Source organism: Oncorhynchus tshawytscha, linkage group LG23 (assembly GCF_018296145.1).
Source record: "Oncorhynchus tshawytscha isolate Ot180627B linkage group LG23, Otsh_v2.0, whole genome shotgun sequence".
NCBI lineage: Eukaryota > Metazoa > Chordata > Actinopteri > Salmoniformes > Salmonidae > Oncorhynchus > Oncorhynchus tshawytscha.
This window is the reverse complement of record NC_056451.1, coordinates 20,839,614-20,858,973: the sequence shown is the minus strand read 5'-3', so window position 1 is coordinate 20,858,973 and position 19,360 is coordinate 20,839,614. Positions and strand designations below refer to the sequence as shown.

At 43.5% G+C, this 19,360-nt stretch overlaps 1 protein-coding gene across 1 annotated transcript; it reads left to right on the top strand.

The window, feature by feature from the left end:
- Positions 1 to 6,576: 6,576 nt before the first annotated feature.
- Positions 6,577 to 19,010, top strand: LOC112245864 (potassium-transporting ATPase alpha chain 1). Its single transcript, XM_042304852.1, has 22 exons — positions 6,577 to 6,747; positions 6,887 to 6,997; positions 7,119 to 7,178; positions 7,294 to 7,497; positions 10,785 to 10,898; positions 11,824 to 11,958; positions 12,774 to 12,891; positions 13,869 to 14,137; positions 14,230 to 14,538; positions 14,650 to 14,784; positions 14,955 to 15,147; positions 15,521 to 15,696; positions 15,819 to 15,955; positions 16,172 to 16,322; positions 16,479 to 16,647; positions 16,820 to 16,974; positions 17,070 to 17,193; positions 17,413 to 17,558; positions 18,021 to 18,154; positions 18,348 to 18,449; positions 18,557 to 18,648; positions 18,823 to 19,010. The coding sequence occupies exons 1-22, from the start codon at positions 6,736 to 6,738 to the stop codon at positions 18,849 to 18,851; spliced, it is 3,075 nt and encodes a 1,024-aa protein (XP_042160786.1). The 5' UTR covers positions 6,577 to 6,735; the 3' UTR covers positions 18,852 to 19,010.
- The last annotated feature ends 350 nt before the right edge of the window (positions 19,011 to 19,360 follow it).

The window sequence follows — 19,360 nt, the reverse complement described above, 5'->3', positions numbered from 1 at the left end:
TATTTAACCAGTTAGGCCAGTTGAACAAGTTCTCATTTACAACTGCGACCTGGCCAAGGTAAAGCAAAGCAGTGCTACATGAGAGACTGAAAACATGGATGATATAATAACACATCAGCCGTTTGACTCATCTATTAGAACCAACATACTCATGTTATTTCGTTGCCGGTACCTGCCAGTGTATTCTCTTAACCATCTTTTACCCATTACATTTTAGAGTGGACCAGATTTCTATAGAGTGGCTTGACATTTAGCTCTTAGTATTTGGTTTTATGTTCCATTGCGGCTTTGCATGATCAAAGTCTTTACATCCTTTGCCTGTCTGTTATTTCAGATGCACCTGTGCAAACAAATGTCATGGGAAATCCACAACACAGTTGACAGTTGACATTGTGGGAAGCATTGTGACCTACATCTTCTGTTTGCACACAGGATATTCTGAGAGTGGTGTGGTTAGAACTACTAAAACGCTGAACTTGTCCTCTCATAAATCAGTAACGGAAGGTGAGATTGCACGTATCTGAGTAAATGAGCATACACGTATGGTTCCTTTGTGAATGAATTAACAACATCGTCCACGTGCTCGATTCCTCTTCCTCCCCACAGTTCAATGTATGGCCACTATTTTCTTTCCTATATTTTAGTATGGTGCGGTATTGGTATTGAAAAGTTCATCTCATTAGAATGTAAACGTATTTGAGAGCGAGTCACTTTTAAGATTCAGTCGCCACAGGTTTCCTGCTAACGCCACACCTCATTATGCAGAAAGAAGTCTCATTACCATACTGAAGTGGATACAAAGTAGGGGAGAGTGGGGTAAGTTGAGCAAAAGGGTTCATTTGAGCCACCCTTTTTCTCAGATACCATACACAATATGAATAATTTGACCAAATATTTAGGATGAGGCCATCATTTCATGGAGTTTAAAAGGAAGAAAACGACACGGAAAAGTTGTAAGCAATTTAGGTTAAAAAATGTAACAGATTTTCTGAGTGTGTCTAGTTTGTCTGTTTCTGTGTTTGGCCTGATATGGTTCTCAATCAGAGGCAGGTGTTAGTCATTGTCTCTGATTGGGAACCATATTTAGGTAGCCTGTTTGGTGTTGGGTTTTGTGGGTGATTGTTCCTGTCTCTGTGTTTGTTGCACCAGATAGGGCTGTTTCGGTTTTCCACGTTTGTTGTTTTGTATTATGTTTAGTTGTCTTATTAAAAAACATGAACTTCAACCACGCTGCATTTTGGTCCGCCTCTCCTTCCCAGGAAGAATCACGTTACAGTCAAATGAATATATTGTGTGAGGTTTCATGTTGCTTGTATCTAAACCAAAGCAAGTCATTTTACTATTATTAAATACATCAGTTGGGGTCTCTATAAGTTTCCTTGTAGCTGTGTGCCTTGGTTGAGCCAATGGCAATTGATCAAATTAAAGTTTTTTTCCCCCCAGGCGTAATGCAAGGCATTATCGCTGAGATGCAAGGTAACAACAGGGCCTAGTCTATGTTACAAGTGTTAAACGAAAGTACAAAGTGTTTGTTTGGTGTTTTGCCTGTGTTAAAATATGCTTAATATTGATTTAAAAACAAAAAGTGATCGTGATTGTGTTGAATTGTGTTTGGGAAATATAGATAGACATGGTTTGAAAAGGTATTGGTAATATTTAATTCAATACATAAATGTGTAGGTTGCTAAACATACCCTGTCCCACGGCTCAACTTACCCCATACCTGGGCTAACTTGTGCCAAGAGACTACTTTTTTGGGGGACAAGCTATGTTTACATTAATTCTGATCATTTCCAGGGATATACAACATCCTGAAGTATATGTAGATATCTTTGTTACAAAGAATACTATATTTCACTTGATGGAGTGATGCTGAATGTAAAAAAAATGGCTTACCCCACTCTCCCCTACAAACGCTACCTCTGAAACACTTGAACCTCATGAAACCCAAAAAGCAATATCCTGTTTTTATGTTACAATCCTTCCATGTAGGCTGATAACGTTTGTTTTGTTACGATTGAACAGAGTTTACCCTGTTTATATTTCCCTATCCATGAGCACTCTTCATTTAAGATGAACCATCTGCGTTATAACACCCACATGTTTATTGCACAAACAGCTTATACATGGCTGCTTATTGTACTTGAAGCAGTGAGACAGCATGCAGGTTTCGCAATCTCGTTAATGGTCCTCTAAATGTTTCCTCTGAGTGGCTAGAAGGAAATGCAGTATTTGACTACTTCAACACAGTATAATGTAATCAACCAGTTACTGTGAGCAGACATCTCACTTTCACTGAGAATGACAATACTTGTAAAACAATGAGGTTAATCAGTAACCTCTGCTGTATTTATCTTTGGTTCCTGATTTATGTCGTTTAGGATGTTGGTTTGACTAGCATAGATTTAACTTACCAGAAATGACATTTTATATTGTAGGCCTACTGAAAATCCCTCAACTTGTTAACCCAGGTTAGGGGTTCTCAAATACTATTTGTGAAAGTCCGGTTACACAAATTTGATAGGTGGCAAAAGGTCCGGCTGGATATTGTTATTTATCAGAGTGACTCAAATATTACAACAAAATCAAGACTAAGTTGAAAGTCTAACGGAGTTCCTTAAACATTATGATTCAATTTTTTTCAGGGCCCACGGTCCGTGTTGACCCCGTTCTGGTCCGCCTATGGAGTAAGCCTGGAAAATACAGAACGAAATTCATATCTAAAATTAGAAGTTATATTACAGATAAATGGATTATCTCTTGAAAATAATGTACTGCTTGAGAAATCTGTGCTCTACGAACTGAACCAAAAAAGGAGTACTAAAACTTAACGCTAGAAAACAAACACAGCGTCAATGCCGTAAGTCTGCTCACCCACATTTAGTCTATTTACACACAAAGCCACACAGTATCAAAGCCAGTAAGTCTTGCTCAGGGGGTGCAATGCACCCACATGAGAGAGTCCATTGGCCTGCTTTGGATGAGGGGTGTGTCCTGGTTTACCAGTGTTGCCTTGCTGCCACCTTTTGGTTTGTGTAGACAACTGTATAGCTTAGCTTGCCAGGCTCATGTAGAAGACATATGGCTGGAAACAATACTCACTACAATAATACTAACTACAGTAACAGGGAGGAAAATAGTATTTGGGAGTAACAAAGACCCCCCCCCCACACACACACACACACACACACACACACACACACACACACACACACACCAATATGCTCTCCCTAACCTTATTGTTCTGTAGGAGAAAGGAAGTGCAACTTGAGAAGTGGAACATGACATGACAGACAAGAGGTTAAAACCGCTTGTAGAGGTTAACTGAGGCTACTGTGTACGGTATGTGTCCACTCTTTCTCTCTCTCTCTTATTACCTCTCTCTCTGTCTCGGTCTCTCTGTCTCTCTGTCTCTCTGTATCTCTGTATCTCTCTGTCTATCTGTGTCTCTGTCTCAATTCAAAGGGCTTTATTGGCATGGAAAACATCTTCACAATGTCAAAGCAAGTGGAACTGATAAACAAAAGTGAAATAAACAATCAGAAATTATCAGTTAACATTACACTCACAAAAGATTCAAAATAATAGAGACATTTCAAATGTTTTATGTACAGTGTTGTAACAATGTGCATACAGTCTCTCTCCCACTCAGTTAGAGATAACACAACCTCTGTGATCAGATAGCAGGACAAAGTGCCTGGTGGACTAACGAACTCAGGCCCAGGTCCTACTGTAAATCTATTTACACACAGTAGGCTAAAGGAACCCCTGTAGGCCTGCATGGGAGGTGTCACCACCACTGTAGCCAGGATATTCTGACCACTTCACTTTGGGTTTGGACAACAACTGCTCACCTATTCGTGAAATGCCTACATTTCGCAGAACTTGTTTTTTTAACGTGTTTACATATTGTGCATGGTATTTCGACATATTAAACTTGACTCTCAATGCTGTATTGTCACAGGACCATTATAGTTTGTGCATTTATCCAAGCCATGGATAAGCTGTTAAGTGATTGGTGTAAGTGTTTTCCAAGCGGTGGGCACTCCACTACCTCTCTGATTTATAAAGTGGAACACATTCCAATTCCAGCCCACTCTACCCTACTGAGATTAGGACTCTAGTGTCCTGTTTGAAAAGCATCTCCATGTTGTTTCATGTTGTTCTAATAGTTCCACCACAGTTAGAACAATGAGCCAGAAATTTAACAGGATGTATAAATGTGAAGCATCCGCTTGGCGTTTCCACTCACTACCAAATATGATAACGAGAGGAAGCCCAGTGGCCAGCAGTGGGATCAGATGGAGCGAGATGGATTTTTGCTTACATTTTGCACATAATCTCGTCGATGAACAGCAGCGGTGTGTGGGTTACATCAGCAGTGTGTGGGTTACATCACCCCCCCCCCAAAAAAAAAACATATTACAACCTATGTATTGTGATAATTGCATTGTTTGCTCTATAACCTGTTAATTCATATGCCGTGCGATTGATATAAAGGCCTAAAGGGTGAGACAATAAGAAGCACAGTGGCAGAATCAATTCAACCACACCTTTGTTTAATCATAGCAACCTCTGTCCAGTGAAGTCCGCAAAGAATATACTGCATGTGACAGACAGTTACATGACCTACAGCATGGTCAAGCAAGTTAATGTTTCTGACATTTCCGGACCACTAAACAACTATTGATTTAGAACCACAGAGAGTTACCATAAATTGCAAAGAAAACAGGAGCTGCCTCCACTATTCCAGCACCATTTCAACTTCAACATTTCAACATCATCAAATTACCTCTGCTTAGTCTAATAAGGTGACAACTAAAAGATACCAAAAACAATTTAGATCAATCAAGGGAAGCTAAATATGATGTGGCTGTCTATGGTTCTGATTTCTGTGTGGGTGTGTGTGTGCGCGTTCGTGCAAGCATGTTGACTCACCCTACTTGTAGAGAAACGCCAATGCCATCCTCCTCTCTTTCATGTTGACGAAACGATCTACCACTCTGTCATACAGTACACACTTTATTTTGTTGTCCTCGGCTACCTGGCTAAAATGCTTGCTTGCTGGCCTAACTTCCATTCATGGGACACGTTACCTAGTTAACATTAGCCTTCTACATCTAGCTACATGTTGAACTTTCATCCTCTCAGGCCAGGGGCACAACAATGTATGAACTAATGGTTGGATCAGAGTTGCTGTTATAATCATTGGCCAGCATGGAGAATTAAGTTAAACCACAAGTCCACATCCCTATCTCCATCAATGGATAATTTAGGAAAGGGCCTATTTTAGCTAGCTAGCTAGCCTCCGGAGGACAACAACACAACCAGATGCAACAATTCAAGTTTTTCTGTCAATGACGTATGCTCTTAATGGGATTTGATAGGAGTGACACCAAAATCCAAACTGGCTTCCATTCACAGTTGAGCTGGCTCAGTTTAGCTCAACGCTGGTTGACACATTTTTTTCTAATCTGGTCTATCTCTTTTAAAATATATATTTTTTATTTAACCTTTATTTAACTAGGCAAGTCATGGGTTAGACTTGGGTTAGTTATAAAAATCACCTGTTCAGGGTGCTTACAATACATGTCTTACAAACATGATGGAAAATTATTGATAAAATGACAGATGATAGAATTCACTGTTGGATGGATGTTGCCCAGTGAAGAAACATTATTTCACCTAATTCAATAAGAGTTATAATAGGCATTGTGGTAGTTCAATAACAGTAATAAAAGTATTACGCCAGTTCATCTCCCACCCACTGGTGTCTTTGTGATGGGAACACAGAGCATTACATAAGAGGTTGTGAGTGTCAATTCGTTTTTAATGTTCAACTGTTCTTTCCTTATAAGGGCAGATGACACAGCAGTGATGCCAATGTGGAGTGTGTCACCATCACACCTTTTAGCAGTCTGAGGTACAAATACTGTAAGTATTTACACACTCTTCCACTGATAAGGTGTTCTGACATTGGCCCCTAAACAGGAAATGTAGAAAAAAAGTCTCCATTTCTAAATGCCTACTGGCCTGGCATGACCATATTCCTGTATTTTATTTGAATTGACCATTACCGTTTTTTACACTGATATACACTGTAAGTTAGGCCCTCCTGAGGGCAGATAATGAACTATAATACTGTATATACAAGGCATTTGAATCTACTTCTCACTAGATGTGTTTCATCCAATTCATGTCTTCTATATCTGTACCAGTCATTGAATGGGATGAACCAGTCATTGTCTCAGTGTCAATATATCAGTCAATTAATGTGTATCTGAGTTGAGAAGAAAATCACCCTTGATGTAATACAGATTTGTCCTATCACAAGTGAAAGAAGTAGTTGTGACTTTGGAACGGCATTGACCTTCTTGATAGCTTTACAGTTAATCAGGGAATGTAGAAACGTGTGTATTCTGATAAGACAGGTACAAGCCCTACGCACAAGGCCATTGGCACTGATATGAAAGTGGGTAGGGGACGCTTTGCCATTCACCTTAATAGGGGTGACATTGGCTACACTTAAAATAACACTGCCATTTTGGGGCGGGTAGAGAAGGTGAAGGTGGTGCAGTAGTATATAAAGCTGAGCCAACAGTCTGGTCCTGCTCTGGAGGTTGGTGATTTTACTGTGAGGAACATCCCTAGTGAGGATATAAAGACGCTTCCAAGATTTCGGGGGGAGAGAGGACTGAGCGTTGGACTTCAATTGATTTGGGCAGGCCCTCCACCATGAGTAAAGGGGTAGGTGACCCATTTGTGTGATTAATCAAAGCTCTGATCAAATTGTCATGAATTAAATTAGATTTTCCTTCAATGATCAAGGATATTGTATATTCACCCCCTAGCGAGATGATACAGGATGTCATCTCTTTGTCTCCAGGACTCTTACGACATGTTTGAGATGAATGGAGAGGTGGACGTCAAGATGAAGAAAAAGAAGAAGATAAAGAAAAAGGATAGACTAGAGGGCATGAAGAAGGAGATGGACATTGTGAGTGTGGTTCACAAGACCAGAAGGAGAGAGGCTGGAGAGAATATGCCAAATTAAATTAAATGGGACAGAATTGCAGCATAAATACATTGTAGCTTTAACAGTCTGTCAATCTTTACAGGACGACCACGAGATCACAATAGAAGAGCTAGAGATGAGGTATACCACCAGTGTTACCAAGGTAACTAATCTACCATGGGGTTTCTGTCCGTCTGTCTGTGTGATGAAACAGACTGCTGCTAATATAGAGTAAATCTCTCACTCCCTCCCCCCTCCTCCCCCTTAAATCCCCTCAGGGCCTGACGTCCAGCAAAGCAGCGGAGGTTCTGGAGCGGGACGGCCCCAACGAACTGCTGCCCCCCAAAGGGACACCAGAGTACGTCAAATTTGCCCGTCAGCTGGCCGGAGGGCTGCAGTGTCTGATGTGGGTGGCAGCCGTCATCTGCTTCATTGCTTTCGGCATTGAGTTCTCCAGGGGAACCCTCGGCTGCTTTGACGATGTGAGGATGATGGGGCGGAGAGAGAAAAAGGGGGAGGAGAGACGAAGGGTAGGAGGAGGTGGAGGAAGAGGTGAAGTAGGAGACTATAGGGCAGGAATGTTGAACAATATTAGAATAGTGAGGAAGGGATTGTTGACAGATGGATAAGGAGAGAGTTGAAGCGTTTGCTAAAGTTACACTGGGAGGTTGAAGGAGAGGCTACAGTTACAATGAGAGGGTGAGGGAGAGGCTAAAGTTACACTGGGAGGATGAAGAAGGGGCTAAAGTTACACTGGGAGGGTGAAGGAGAGACTAAAGTTACATTGGGAGGGTGAGGGATATGCTACAGTTACAATGAGAGGGTGAGGGAGAGGCTAATGTTACACTGGGAGGATGAAGAAGGGGCTAAAGTTACACAAGGAGGGTGTTATAATCTCCACCCGGCACAGCCAGAAGAGGACTGGCCACCCCTCATAGCCTGGTTCCTCTCTAGGTTTCTTCCTAGGTTTTGGCCTTTCTAGGGAGTTTTTCCTAGCCGCTGTGCTTCTACACCTGCATTGCTTGCTGTTTGGGGTTTTAGGCTGGGTTTCTGTACAGCACTTTGATATATCAGCTGATGTAAGAAGGGCTATATAAATGAATTAGATTTTGATTTGAGGGAGAAGCTAAAGTTACACTGGGAGGATGAAGGAGAGGCTAAAGTTGCACTAGGAGGATGAAGGAGGGGCTAAAGTTACACTGGGAGGATGAAGGAGGGGCTAAAGTTACACTAGGAGGTTGAAGGAAAGGCTAAAGTTGCACTGGGAGGATGAAGGAGAGGCTAAAGTTACACTAGGAGGGTGAAGGAGGGGCTAAAGTTGCACTGGGAGGATGAAGGAGAGGCTAAAGTTACACTAGGAGGGCGAAGGAGGGGCTAAAGTTACACTAGGAGGGTGAAGGAAAGGCTAAAGTTACACTAGGAGGATGAAGGAGGGGCTAAAGTTACACTGGGAGGTTGAAGGAAAGGCTAAAGTTACACTAGGAGGTTGAAGGAAAGGCTAAAGTTACACTAGGAGGTTGAAGGAAAGGCTAAAGTTACACTGGGAGCGTGAAGGAAAGGCTAAAGTTGCACTAGGAGGGTGAAGGAAAGGCTAAAGTTACACTAGGAGGGTGAAGGAAAGGCTAAAGTTACACTAGGAGGGTGAAGGGAAGGCTAAAGTTACACTAGGAGGGTGAAGGAAAGGCTAAAGTTACACTGGGAGCGTGAAGGAAAGGCTAAAGTTGCACTAGGAGGGTGAAGGAAAGGCTAAAGTTACACTAGGAGGTTGAAGGAAAGGCTAAAGTTGCACTAGGAGGATGAAGGAAAGGCTAAAGTTACACTAGGAGGGTGAAGGAAAGGCTAAAGTTGCACTGGGAGTGTGAAGGAAAGGCTAAAGTTACACTGGGAGGGTGAAGGAAAGGCTAAAGTTACACTGGGAGCGTGAAGGAAAGGCTAAAGTTGCACTAGGAGCGTGAAGGAAAGGCTAAAGTTACACTGGGAGCGTGAAGGAAAGGCTAAAGTTGCACTAGGAGGATGAAGGAAAGGCTAAAGTTACACTAGGAGGGTGAAGGAAAGGCTAAAGTTGTACTGGGAGTGTGAAGGAAAGGCTAAAGTTACACTAGGAGGATGAAGGAGGGGCTAAAGTTGCACTGGGAGGTTGAAGGAGGGGCTAAAGTTGCACTGGGAGGATGAAGGAAAGGCTAAAGTTACACTGGGAGCGTGAAGGAAAGGCTAAAGTTGCACTGGGAGCGTGAAGGAAAGGCTAAAGTTGCACTAGGAGGGTGAAGGAAAGGCTAAAGTTACACTAGGAGGGTGAAGGAAAGGCTAAAGTTGCACTGGGAGTGTGAAGGAAAGGCTAAAGTTACACTAGGAGGGTGAAGGGAAGGCTAAAGTTACACTGGGAGCGTGAAGGAAAGGCTAAAGTTACACTGGGAGGATGAAGGAGGGGCTAAAGTTGCACTGGGAGGATGAAGGAGGGGCTAAAGTTACACTGGGAGGATGAAGAAGGGGCTAAAGTTGCACTGGGAGTGTGAAGGAAAGGCTAAAGTTACACTAGGAGGGTGAAGGAAAGGCTAAAGTTACACTGGGAGCGTGAAGGAAAGGCTAAAGTTACACTAGGAGGGTGAAGGCCTGGTTCCTCTCTAGGTTTCTTCTAAGGCTAAAGTTACACTAGGAGGGTGAAGGGAAGGCTAAAGTTACACTAGGAGGGTGAAGGAAAGGCTTTTACACTGGGAGCGTGAAGGAAAGGCTAAAGTTGCACTGGGAGGATGAAGGAGAGGCTAAAGTTACACTAGGATTTGAAGGAGGGGCTAAAGTTACACTAGGAGGGTGAAGGAGGGGCTAAAGTTACACTGGGAGGATGAAGGAGGGGCTAAAGTTACACTAGGAGGTTGAAGGAAAGGCTAAAGTTACACTAGGAGGTTGAAGGAAAGGCTAAAGTTACACTAGGAGGGTGAAGGAAAGGCTAAAGTTGCACTAGGAGGATGAAGGAGGGGCTAAAGTTACACTCGGAGGGTGAAGGAAAGGCTAAAGTTACACTAGGAGGGTGAAGGAAAGGCTAAAGTTACACTGGGAGCGTGAAGGAAAGGCTAAAGTTGCACTAGGAGGGTGAAGGAAAGGCTAAAGTTACACTAGGAGGGTGAAGGAAAGGCTAAAGTTACACTGGGAGCGTGAAGGAAAGGCTAAAGTTGCACTAGGAGGGTGAAGGAAAGGCTAAAGTTACTCTAGGAGGTTGAAGGAAAGGCTAAAGTTGCACTAGGAGGGTGAAGGAAAGGCTAAAGTTACACTAGGAGGTTGAAGGAAAGGCTAAAGTTACTCTAGGAGGTTGAAGGAAAGGCTAAAGTTGCACTAGGAGGGTGAAGGGAAGGCTAAAGTTACACTAGGAGGGTGAAGGAAAGGCTAAAGTTACACTGGGAGCGTGAAGGAAAGGCTAAAGTTGCACTAGGAGGATGAAGGAAAGGCTAAAGTTACACTAGGAGGGTGAAGGAAAGGCTAAAGTTGCACTGGGAGTGTGAAGGAAAGGCTAAAGTTACACTCGGAGGGTGAAGGAAAGGCTAAAGTTACTCTAGGAGGTTGAAGGAAAGGCTAAAGTTACACTGGGAGCGTGAAGGAAAGGCTAAAGTTGCACTAGGAGGGTGAAGGAAAGGCTAAAGTTGCAGTAGGAGGCTGAAAGAGAAAATACTTTTTATGAAGAAAGGGGAATACATACGATAATAACATGTATTACAGCGTCAACATATTGTGACTGTTTGTTTCATCACTAATTCTCTGTGACCACACCTGTCTACAGCTGTACCTCGCCATCACTCTGATCACTGTTGTTGTGGTGACTGGCTGTTTCGGTTACTACCAAGAGTTTAAGAGCACCAACATCATCGCCAGCTTCAAAAATCTAGTGCCACAGGTAAAGATATGGAAATACATTATAACTAGAGAAATACATTATAACTAGAGAAATACATTATAACTAAAGAAATACATTATAACTAAAGAAATACATTATAACTAAAGAAATACATTATAACTAGAGAAATACATTATAACTAGAGAAATACATTATAACTAGAGAAATAATACATTATAACTAGAGAAATACATTATAACTAGAGAAATACATTATAACTAGAGAAATACATTATAACTAGAGAAATAATACATTATAACTAGAGAAATACATTATAACTAGAGAAATAATACATTATAACTAGAGAAATACATTATAACTAGAGAAATACATTATAACTAGAGAAATACATTATAACTAGAGAAATAATACATTATAACTAGAGAAATACATTATAACTAGAGAAATACATTATAACCAGAGAAATAATACATTATAACTAGAGAAATACATTATAACTAGAGAAATACATTATAACTAGAGAAATACATTATAACTAGAGAAATACATTATAACTAGAGAAATACATTATAACCAGAGAAATAATACATTATAACTAGAGAAATACATTATAACTAGGGAAATACATAACTAGGGAAATACATAACTAGGGAAATACACTAGAACTAGGGAAATACATTAGAACTAGGGAAATACATTAGAACTAAGTAAATACATTATAACTAGGGAAATACATTACAACTAGGGCCATGAGTATTTCCTGAATATGTTACCAGACCAGGAAAAACTCCTGGCCCTAAATACCCATACAACAGTTACTTTGTTATTGTAAGAAACTGTTTACTTTCAAGACAAAACTATTCCTTTCATCAACACAGATCATAATCCACTCACTACAGCACTGATCCAAGGCAATCAATCATTGAAATACGGGGATTTGGTTTAATCATCTATCTTGTTCTAGCAAGCCCTGGTGATCCGTGACGGGCAGAAGAACCAGATCAATGCCATGGACCTGGTGGTGGGAGACCTGGTGGAGATCAAGGGTGGTGACCGCGTGCCTGCTGACATCCGCATCATCTTTGCCCAGGGCTGTAAGGTAGGTACACTAGGCCACCAGTTCCCATTATAGACTACTAACACACTTTCAACCTAGAAGTAATGGCTAAGGGTGTTGATGCAGGTTGAGCAGGAATGTGAACATAGAGCTAGGATTCAGGTTAAGATTAGTGTTAGGGTTATAGTTAGAGTAAGGTTTGAAGCTTGGATTATGGTTGATCCGGGATGTGGACATGAACCTAGGGTTAGGGTTGACTCGGGTGTGGACATGAAGCTAGGGTTAGGGCTAGGTTTAAGGTTGACCCGGGGTGTGGACATGAAGCTAGGGTTAGGGCTAGGTTTAAGGTTGACCCGGGGTGTGGACATGAAGCTAGGGTTAGGGCTAGGTTTAAGGTTGACCCGGGGTGTGGACATGAAGCTAGGGTTAGGGCTAGGTTTAAGGTTGACCTGGGGTGTAGACATGAAGCTAGGGTTAGGGCTAGGTTTTAGGTTGACCCGGGGTGTTGGCATGAAGCTAGGGTTAGGGCTAGGTTTAAGGTTGACCCGGGGTGTGGACATGAAGCTAGGGTTAGGGCTAGGTTTAAGGTTGACCTGGGGTGTGGACATGAAGCTAGGGTTAGGGCTAGGTTTTAGGTTGACCCGGGGTGTTGGCATGAAGCTAGGGTTAGGGCTAGGTTTTAGGTTGACCCGGGGTGTTGGCATGAAGCTAGGGTTAGGGCTAGGTTTAAGGTTGACCCAGGGTGTGGACATGAAGCTAGCGTTAGGGTTAGGTTATGCAGAAGACCCAGAATTGAACCCTGGTCGGTTTCATATGTTATAACCCTGTCAGTTCCTTGATCTCCTTATCCTCTCCAGGTGGATAACTCGTCCCTGACAGGAGAGTCAGAGCCCCAGAGCAAAACCCCGGAGTGTACCCACGAGAACCCCCTAGAGACTAAGAACATCGCCTTCTTCTCCACCACCTGCCTGGAAGGTAGACACATCACAGGAGGCTGCTGAGGGGAGGACGGCTCATAATAATGGCTGGAATAGAGTAAATGGAATAGCATCAAACAAATGGAAACAATGTGTTAGACACCGTTCCATTTATTCCGGACGATGAGCCGGTCCTCCCCAATTAAGGTGCCACCAATCTATGCTACACACACACACACACACACATAAACACACACACACACACACACACACACAAACACACACACACACACATACACACATACACACATAAACACACACACACACACACACATACACACATAAACACACACACACACACTAAACACACACACACACACACACACACAAACACACACACACACACACACACACACACACACACACACACACACACACACACACATAAACACACACACACACACATACACACATAAACACACACACACACACAACACACATAAACACACACACACATAAACACACACACATAACACACACACACACACACATAAAACACACACACACACACACACACACATAAACACACACACACACATAACACACACACACACACACACACACACACACACACACACATAAATAACACACACACACACATAAACACACACATAAACACACACACACATAAACACACACACATACACAATGCCACCACTGCCTGAAAGGTACTACAGACAGACACCAGAGGAGGTTGGTGGGAGGAGCTATAGGAAGATGGGCTCATTTTAATGGTTAAAATGGAACCGAGTCAAGCATGTTGCTTCCATGTGTTTGATGTGTTTGGTAGTATTGGTACCATTCCATTGATTCCACCACCAGCCTCCTTTGACAGACACAATCCTTATTAAATCACACACAGAAAAGATTCCCACAGAAACCATTACACTCATAACAGCAAAAATTTGCAAAAACATCAACAGTACACTCATAATGTAATCTAAAATCCCTTTTTCTCTGCTTGGCCCCTACCAGGAGTGGCCACAGGAACGGTCATCAACACGGGTGACCGCACCATCATTGGCCGCATTGCCAGCTTGGCGTCAGGCGTAGGCAATGAGAAGACGCCAATTGCCATAGAGATTGAGCACTTTGTTGACATCATTGCTGGGCTGGCCATCTTCTTTGGCTTCACCTTCTTCGTGGTGGCCATGTTTATCGGCTATGCCTTCCTGGAGGCTATGATCTTCTTCATGGCCATCGTGGTGGCCTATGTACCTGAGGGGCTACTAGCTACTGTCACTGTGAGTCAACACTGAGGCTCTGGTCTGTCTAGGCCTATATCAAGTTGGTTATTAGCAGTTTTCATCAACCATCTCCCTCTCTTTCCCCCCAGGTGTGTCTGTCGCTGACGGCCAAGCGTCTGGCCAGGAAGAACTGTGTGGTGAAGAACCTGGAGGCTGTGGAGACCCTGGGCTCCACCTCGGTCATCTGCTCCGACAAGACGGGCACTCTGACCCAGAACAGGATGACCGTGGCCCACCTGTGGTTCGACAATGTGATCCATGCCGCAGACACCACAGAGGACCAATCAGGTCAGAGCTTTGACCAATCATCCGAGACATGGCGATCGTTGGCAAGAGTGGCAGGACTCTGTAACCGGGCCATCTTCAAACCCAACCAGGAGTCTCTGCCTATTCCTAGGGTGAGCTGATAGACACCAGCCTCAACAGACACATTCATTCACAGACACAGCATCAATGAAAACTATATGATTTATGAGTTATCTTTATTCCAATGCACCTATGTGCAACAGAGAATAGTGGTGGGCGACGCCTCAGAGACGGCTCTGCTGAAGTTCACTGAGCTGGCCATAGGGAACATGATGGAATACAGGGAACGCTTCAAAAAGGTTGTTGAAGTACCATTCAACTCCACCAACAAGTTCCAGGTAAGAGGCCTGGTTTTCTGATCTGATTTCAAGACAGTTGAAAGTGTGTTATATAATCTACAGTATGTTGTATAGGTGTGTCATGTGACTATTAGGCATACTTTAATGGCATTACCAGAATGAGCTATTTGTGTTTGAATTGTACTCTTTCTCCCACCGGTGGCGAGTAGCTGTCAGTGCATGAGTTGGAAGACCCCATGGACCTGCGCTACCTGCTGGTGATGAAGGGGGCGCCAGAGAGGATCTTAGAGCGCTGCTCCACCATCCTGGTCAGGGGCCAGGAGTTACCCCTGGATGAACAGTGGAGAGAGGCCTTCCAGACCGCATACATGGACTTGGGGAGCCTGGGGGAGAGAGTGCTGGGTAAGGGACAGTGTTGGGGTGTAGTGAACTACATGTAATACAACTAGTAATTGAACTACATTTTGTTAACATCTGACTGCAGAGTGATCTGTTCTTGCAATTTGTAGTCTATGACATTTCAGATTTAGATAAACTACTTTGTAATAAATTATCATATCACGATGTGAATTACTTTTCTAAGTAACTTTAGTTAAGTAAACTAAGTTTTTCTTAATGGTGGCTTTAGTGTAGCTTAACTTCTTCCAGTGTGAATTAAATTGTAGCTTGGTAAACAATATTTTCAGAGTAGCTTCCCCAACACTTAATGCTATCTCTTCTTTATGCCCATAAATACCCACTAACCCCTCCAATCTGTCCAAACATTTGTCTCCAGGTTTCTGTCACATCTATCTGAATGAGAATGAGTTCCCTCGTGGTTACAAGTTTGACTCCGATGAGATGAACTTCACCACGTCTGGTTTGTGTTTCGCTGGACTCATCTCCATGATCGACCCGCCCCGCGCCACTGTGCCTGACGCTGTCATGAAATGCCGCACGGCTGGAATAAGGGTACGAGGGTAAAATGGGGGAGAGACCTAGAACATAGCTAATACAATGTAACAGGCCATCACAGTCTCCCTCATTGTGTCACGTCAACCAACATCAACTCATTCCACTGTGACCTCACTCAGGTAGTCATGGTGACAGGCGACCACCCGATCACGGCCAGAGCCATCGCTGCGAACGTTGGCATCATCACAGAGGGCAGTGAGACAGTAGAGGACATCGCTACCAGGAAACGCATCCCAGTGGAGCAGGTCAACAGGAGGTGGGTTTTGGTCCCCAACACCAACACAGTCTGCAGGATTAGGACTCTGACTCTCACTGTGGTTGATGAATCTCCTGTGACATATTTGACTATTTATACAGAGTTTGTATACGTAAGAAGGAGTGAGAACTTCCTGGAGGTAATAACGCCCTGTCAGTGGATTTGACATGTCTATTCTGTTCTATCATATTCTCATCTATTCTATGTGGTCTTCAGGGACGCCCGTGCCTGTGTGATCAGTGGTGGTCAGCTGAAGGACATGAGCAGTGAAGAGCTGGACGAAGCGTTGAGGAGTCACCCTGAAATGGTGTTCGCCCGCACCTCCCCCCAGCAGAAACTCATCATCGTGGAGAGCTGTCAGCGCCTGGTGAGCCCCCCCCTCCTCCCCCCACACACACATACCAAGTCATTAGTCACACTGCATTCCAGAGAGGTTTTTGGTTTGGCTTACCCTTCTTTTTTGTCATGTTATCTCTCTCAAACCCTCTCCCCCCCTCTCTTTCTGTCTCATTCTCTCACTAAGGGCTCCATTGTGGCTGTGACAGGCGATGGGGTGAACGACTCCCCTGCATTGAAAAAGGCAGACATCGGTATTGCCATGGGCATAGCTGGCTCCGATGCAGCTAAGAATGCAGCTGACATGATTCTGCTGGATGACAACTTTGCCTCCATCGTCACAGGGGTGGAGCAGGGTGAGTGAGAGTGTCTTAGCAAATCACAAAACACAACAACAGCCATTTTAACAGGCTGATTACATTTGAAATGTATCCTGTGAACCAATATTTGGTTTCACAAAGATAAGCCTTCATGACACTAAGTAATACTGATATTGAGGGATTGATTTCGACCATATCTGACACCCAGGCCGTCTGATCTTTGACAACCTGAAGAAGTCCATTGCGTACACACTGACCAAGAACATTCCGGAGCTCACACCCTACCTCATCTACATCACTGTCAGTGTTCCTCTGCCATTGGGCTGCATCACCATCCTCATGATCGAGCTGGCCACTGACATTGTGAGTCTTCTCCTCTTCCTCTTCCTCACCCCTCATCTCCCTGCACTATAAGACCATTCTAGAATGATGCCGATTATCCTTCTTCTATCCTACAGTTTCCCTCTGTGTCTCTGGCCTATGAGAAGGCAGAGAGTGATATTATGCATCTGAAACCCAGGAACCCGCGTAAGGATCGGTTGGTGAACGAATCTCTGGCTGCCTACTCCTACTTCCAGATTGGTGAGGGTTCATGTCTGCTCCTGTAGTATGTAAATGTATGAAAAAGGCCTTGCTTTTTCACTAGGTCCTTTGAGACCGATTGATCCTTGAAGCTGAATGATTTATTGACCAATATTCAAGGTGATAACCTACAAATAGTCTTTTAGTACATATGTCATGTTCAATTCTCTCCTCCCTCCCTCTCTTTTGGTTTATCTCTCCCCCTATCCCATTCTCCAGGAGCGATCCAGTCTTTCGCTGGTTTCACAGACTACTTTACAGCGATGGCCCAGGAGGGCTGGTATCCCCTGCTGTGTGTGGGGCTCAGGTCCCACTGGGAGGACGTCCATCTGCAGGACCTGCAGGACAGCTATGGCCAGGAGTGGGTGAGTGTGTGTGGCTTACTGTAGGATAGATATGGTCAGGAGGGGTTGAGTGTGTGTGGCTTACTGTAGGATAGATATGACCAGGAGTGGCTGAGTGTGTGTGGCTCACTGTATGACAGACATGGCCAGGAGTGGGTGAGTGTGTGTGGCTTACTGTATGACAGACATGGCCAGGAGTGGGTGAGTGTGTGTGGCTTACTGTAGGATAGATATTACCAGGAGTGGTGAGTGTGTGTGGCTTACTGTAGGATAGATATGACCAGGAGTGGTTGAGTGTGTGTGGCTTACTGTAGGATAGATATGACCAGGAGTGGTTGAGTGTGGGTGGCTTACTGTAGGATAAGCGTGTGTGTGTGTCTTATGGCCAGGAATGGAGAAGTGCATGTGGCTTTACAGCGCCGTCACTTACTTGTAACCCCTGGAAATGCCAGTTGAAAATATCCTGTCTTCTCTGTTCTGCAGACATACGCCCAGCGTCTGTATCAGCAGTACACCTGCTACACTGTCTTCTTCATCAGTATTGAGATCTGCCAGATTGCTGATGTGTTGATCAGGAAAACCCGCCGTCTGTCCATCTTCCAGCAGGGCTTCTTTAGGTCAGTGGATGTTAACTGCATGGAACAAATGTCTCTTACTCCCTACAAACAATCATATACTCTATGAAATGTATTGTTTATGAAAGGATGGTGGCAGAGAAGGCTTACAACAAAATAACTTGGGAAGTATCAATCTTGATGGGACTAATAAAACATTGTTTGACCATCCTCCGTGTTTTCCCTTTGTGTGCAGGAACAAGGTGCTAGTGAGTGCCATCGTCTTCCAGCTGTTACTGGGTAACCTGCTGTGCTACTGCCCAGGGATGCCAAACATTTTCAACTTCATGCCCATTAGGTACTGTTACACTCTGTTTGACTTGAACGGATGTCGATTCATCTTCTCTGTCATTGTTTTGATGGCTTTCATGTTGGTTTGTTCATGCGTGTAACTCCCCCTTACAGGGGCCAATGGTGGTTCGTTCCAATCCCGTACGGAATTCTAATCTTTGTCTATGACGAGATCAGGAAGCTGGGAGTCAGAAGACATCCAGGAAGTAAGTAGCCTTTCTTGCCTCTGTCTTGTCCATCCATTCATCCTCCATGCATCTATCCATCCATTCACCCACCCACCCTCCCACCCATCCATCCATCTATTTATCATCCATCGATCCATCCATTCCTTGCAGTAGTCAGCCCTAATTCAGATTATTTCTATTCCCCCATCACAGGTTGGTGGGACCAGGAGCTGTATTATTGAGAGAAGAGGGCATATATCTAGACCAGAGACATAGGTATAAAGATGCAGGTTAGCATTTTCCGTCATGAATCTTGTTCTGGAGGCAGCTCTGCTCTGCAGTGGTCACTAGCTGGCACAGCTACAAAGTCATAAAATCTGATTTTAATTATAACCCTAACACAAACCTTAACCACACTAGCAAATGGCTAACCCTAAACTTAAATTAAGACCAAAAAGCACATTTTTGTTTTCATTAATTTTACAATATACCCAATTTGACTTTGCAGCTAAGAGGAAATTTCTCAGTTATGCCTCTAGGACAAGACTCATGACTATAAACGTCAACCTGCTATACAGAGAAGTCTGGATAGCAAACTGTCCTCCATCTTGGTCCCAAACATTTCATTACAATACAATACAATACAATTTAAATATCAAACAAGGTTTGCCAAACTATGTACAAGTATAGCTCTGAATATCCTAAACCATTTCTGATATGGAACCAAATCTTATATATTGAAACAATAACC

Coding starts and splice junctions, on each gene's coding strand:
- LOC112245864 (XM_042304852.1), top strand. Junction 14,539..14,649: donor AGTCTCTGCCTATTCCTAGG/GTGAGCTGATAG, acceptor TATGTGCAACAG/AGAATAGTGGTGGGCGACGC. Junction 17,194..17,412: donor CTACTCCTACTTCCAGATTG/GTGAGGGTTCAT, acceptor CCCATTCTCCAG/GAGCGATCCAGTCTTTCGCT.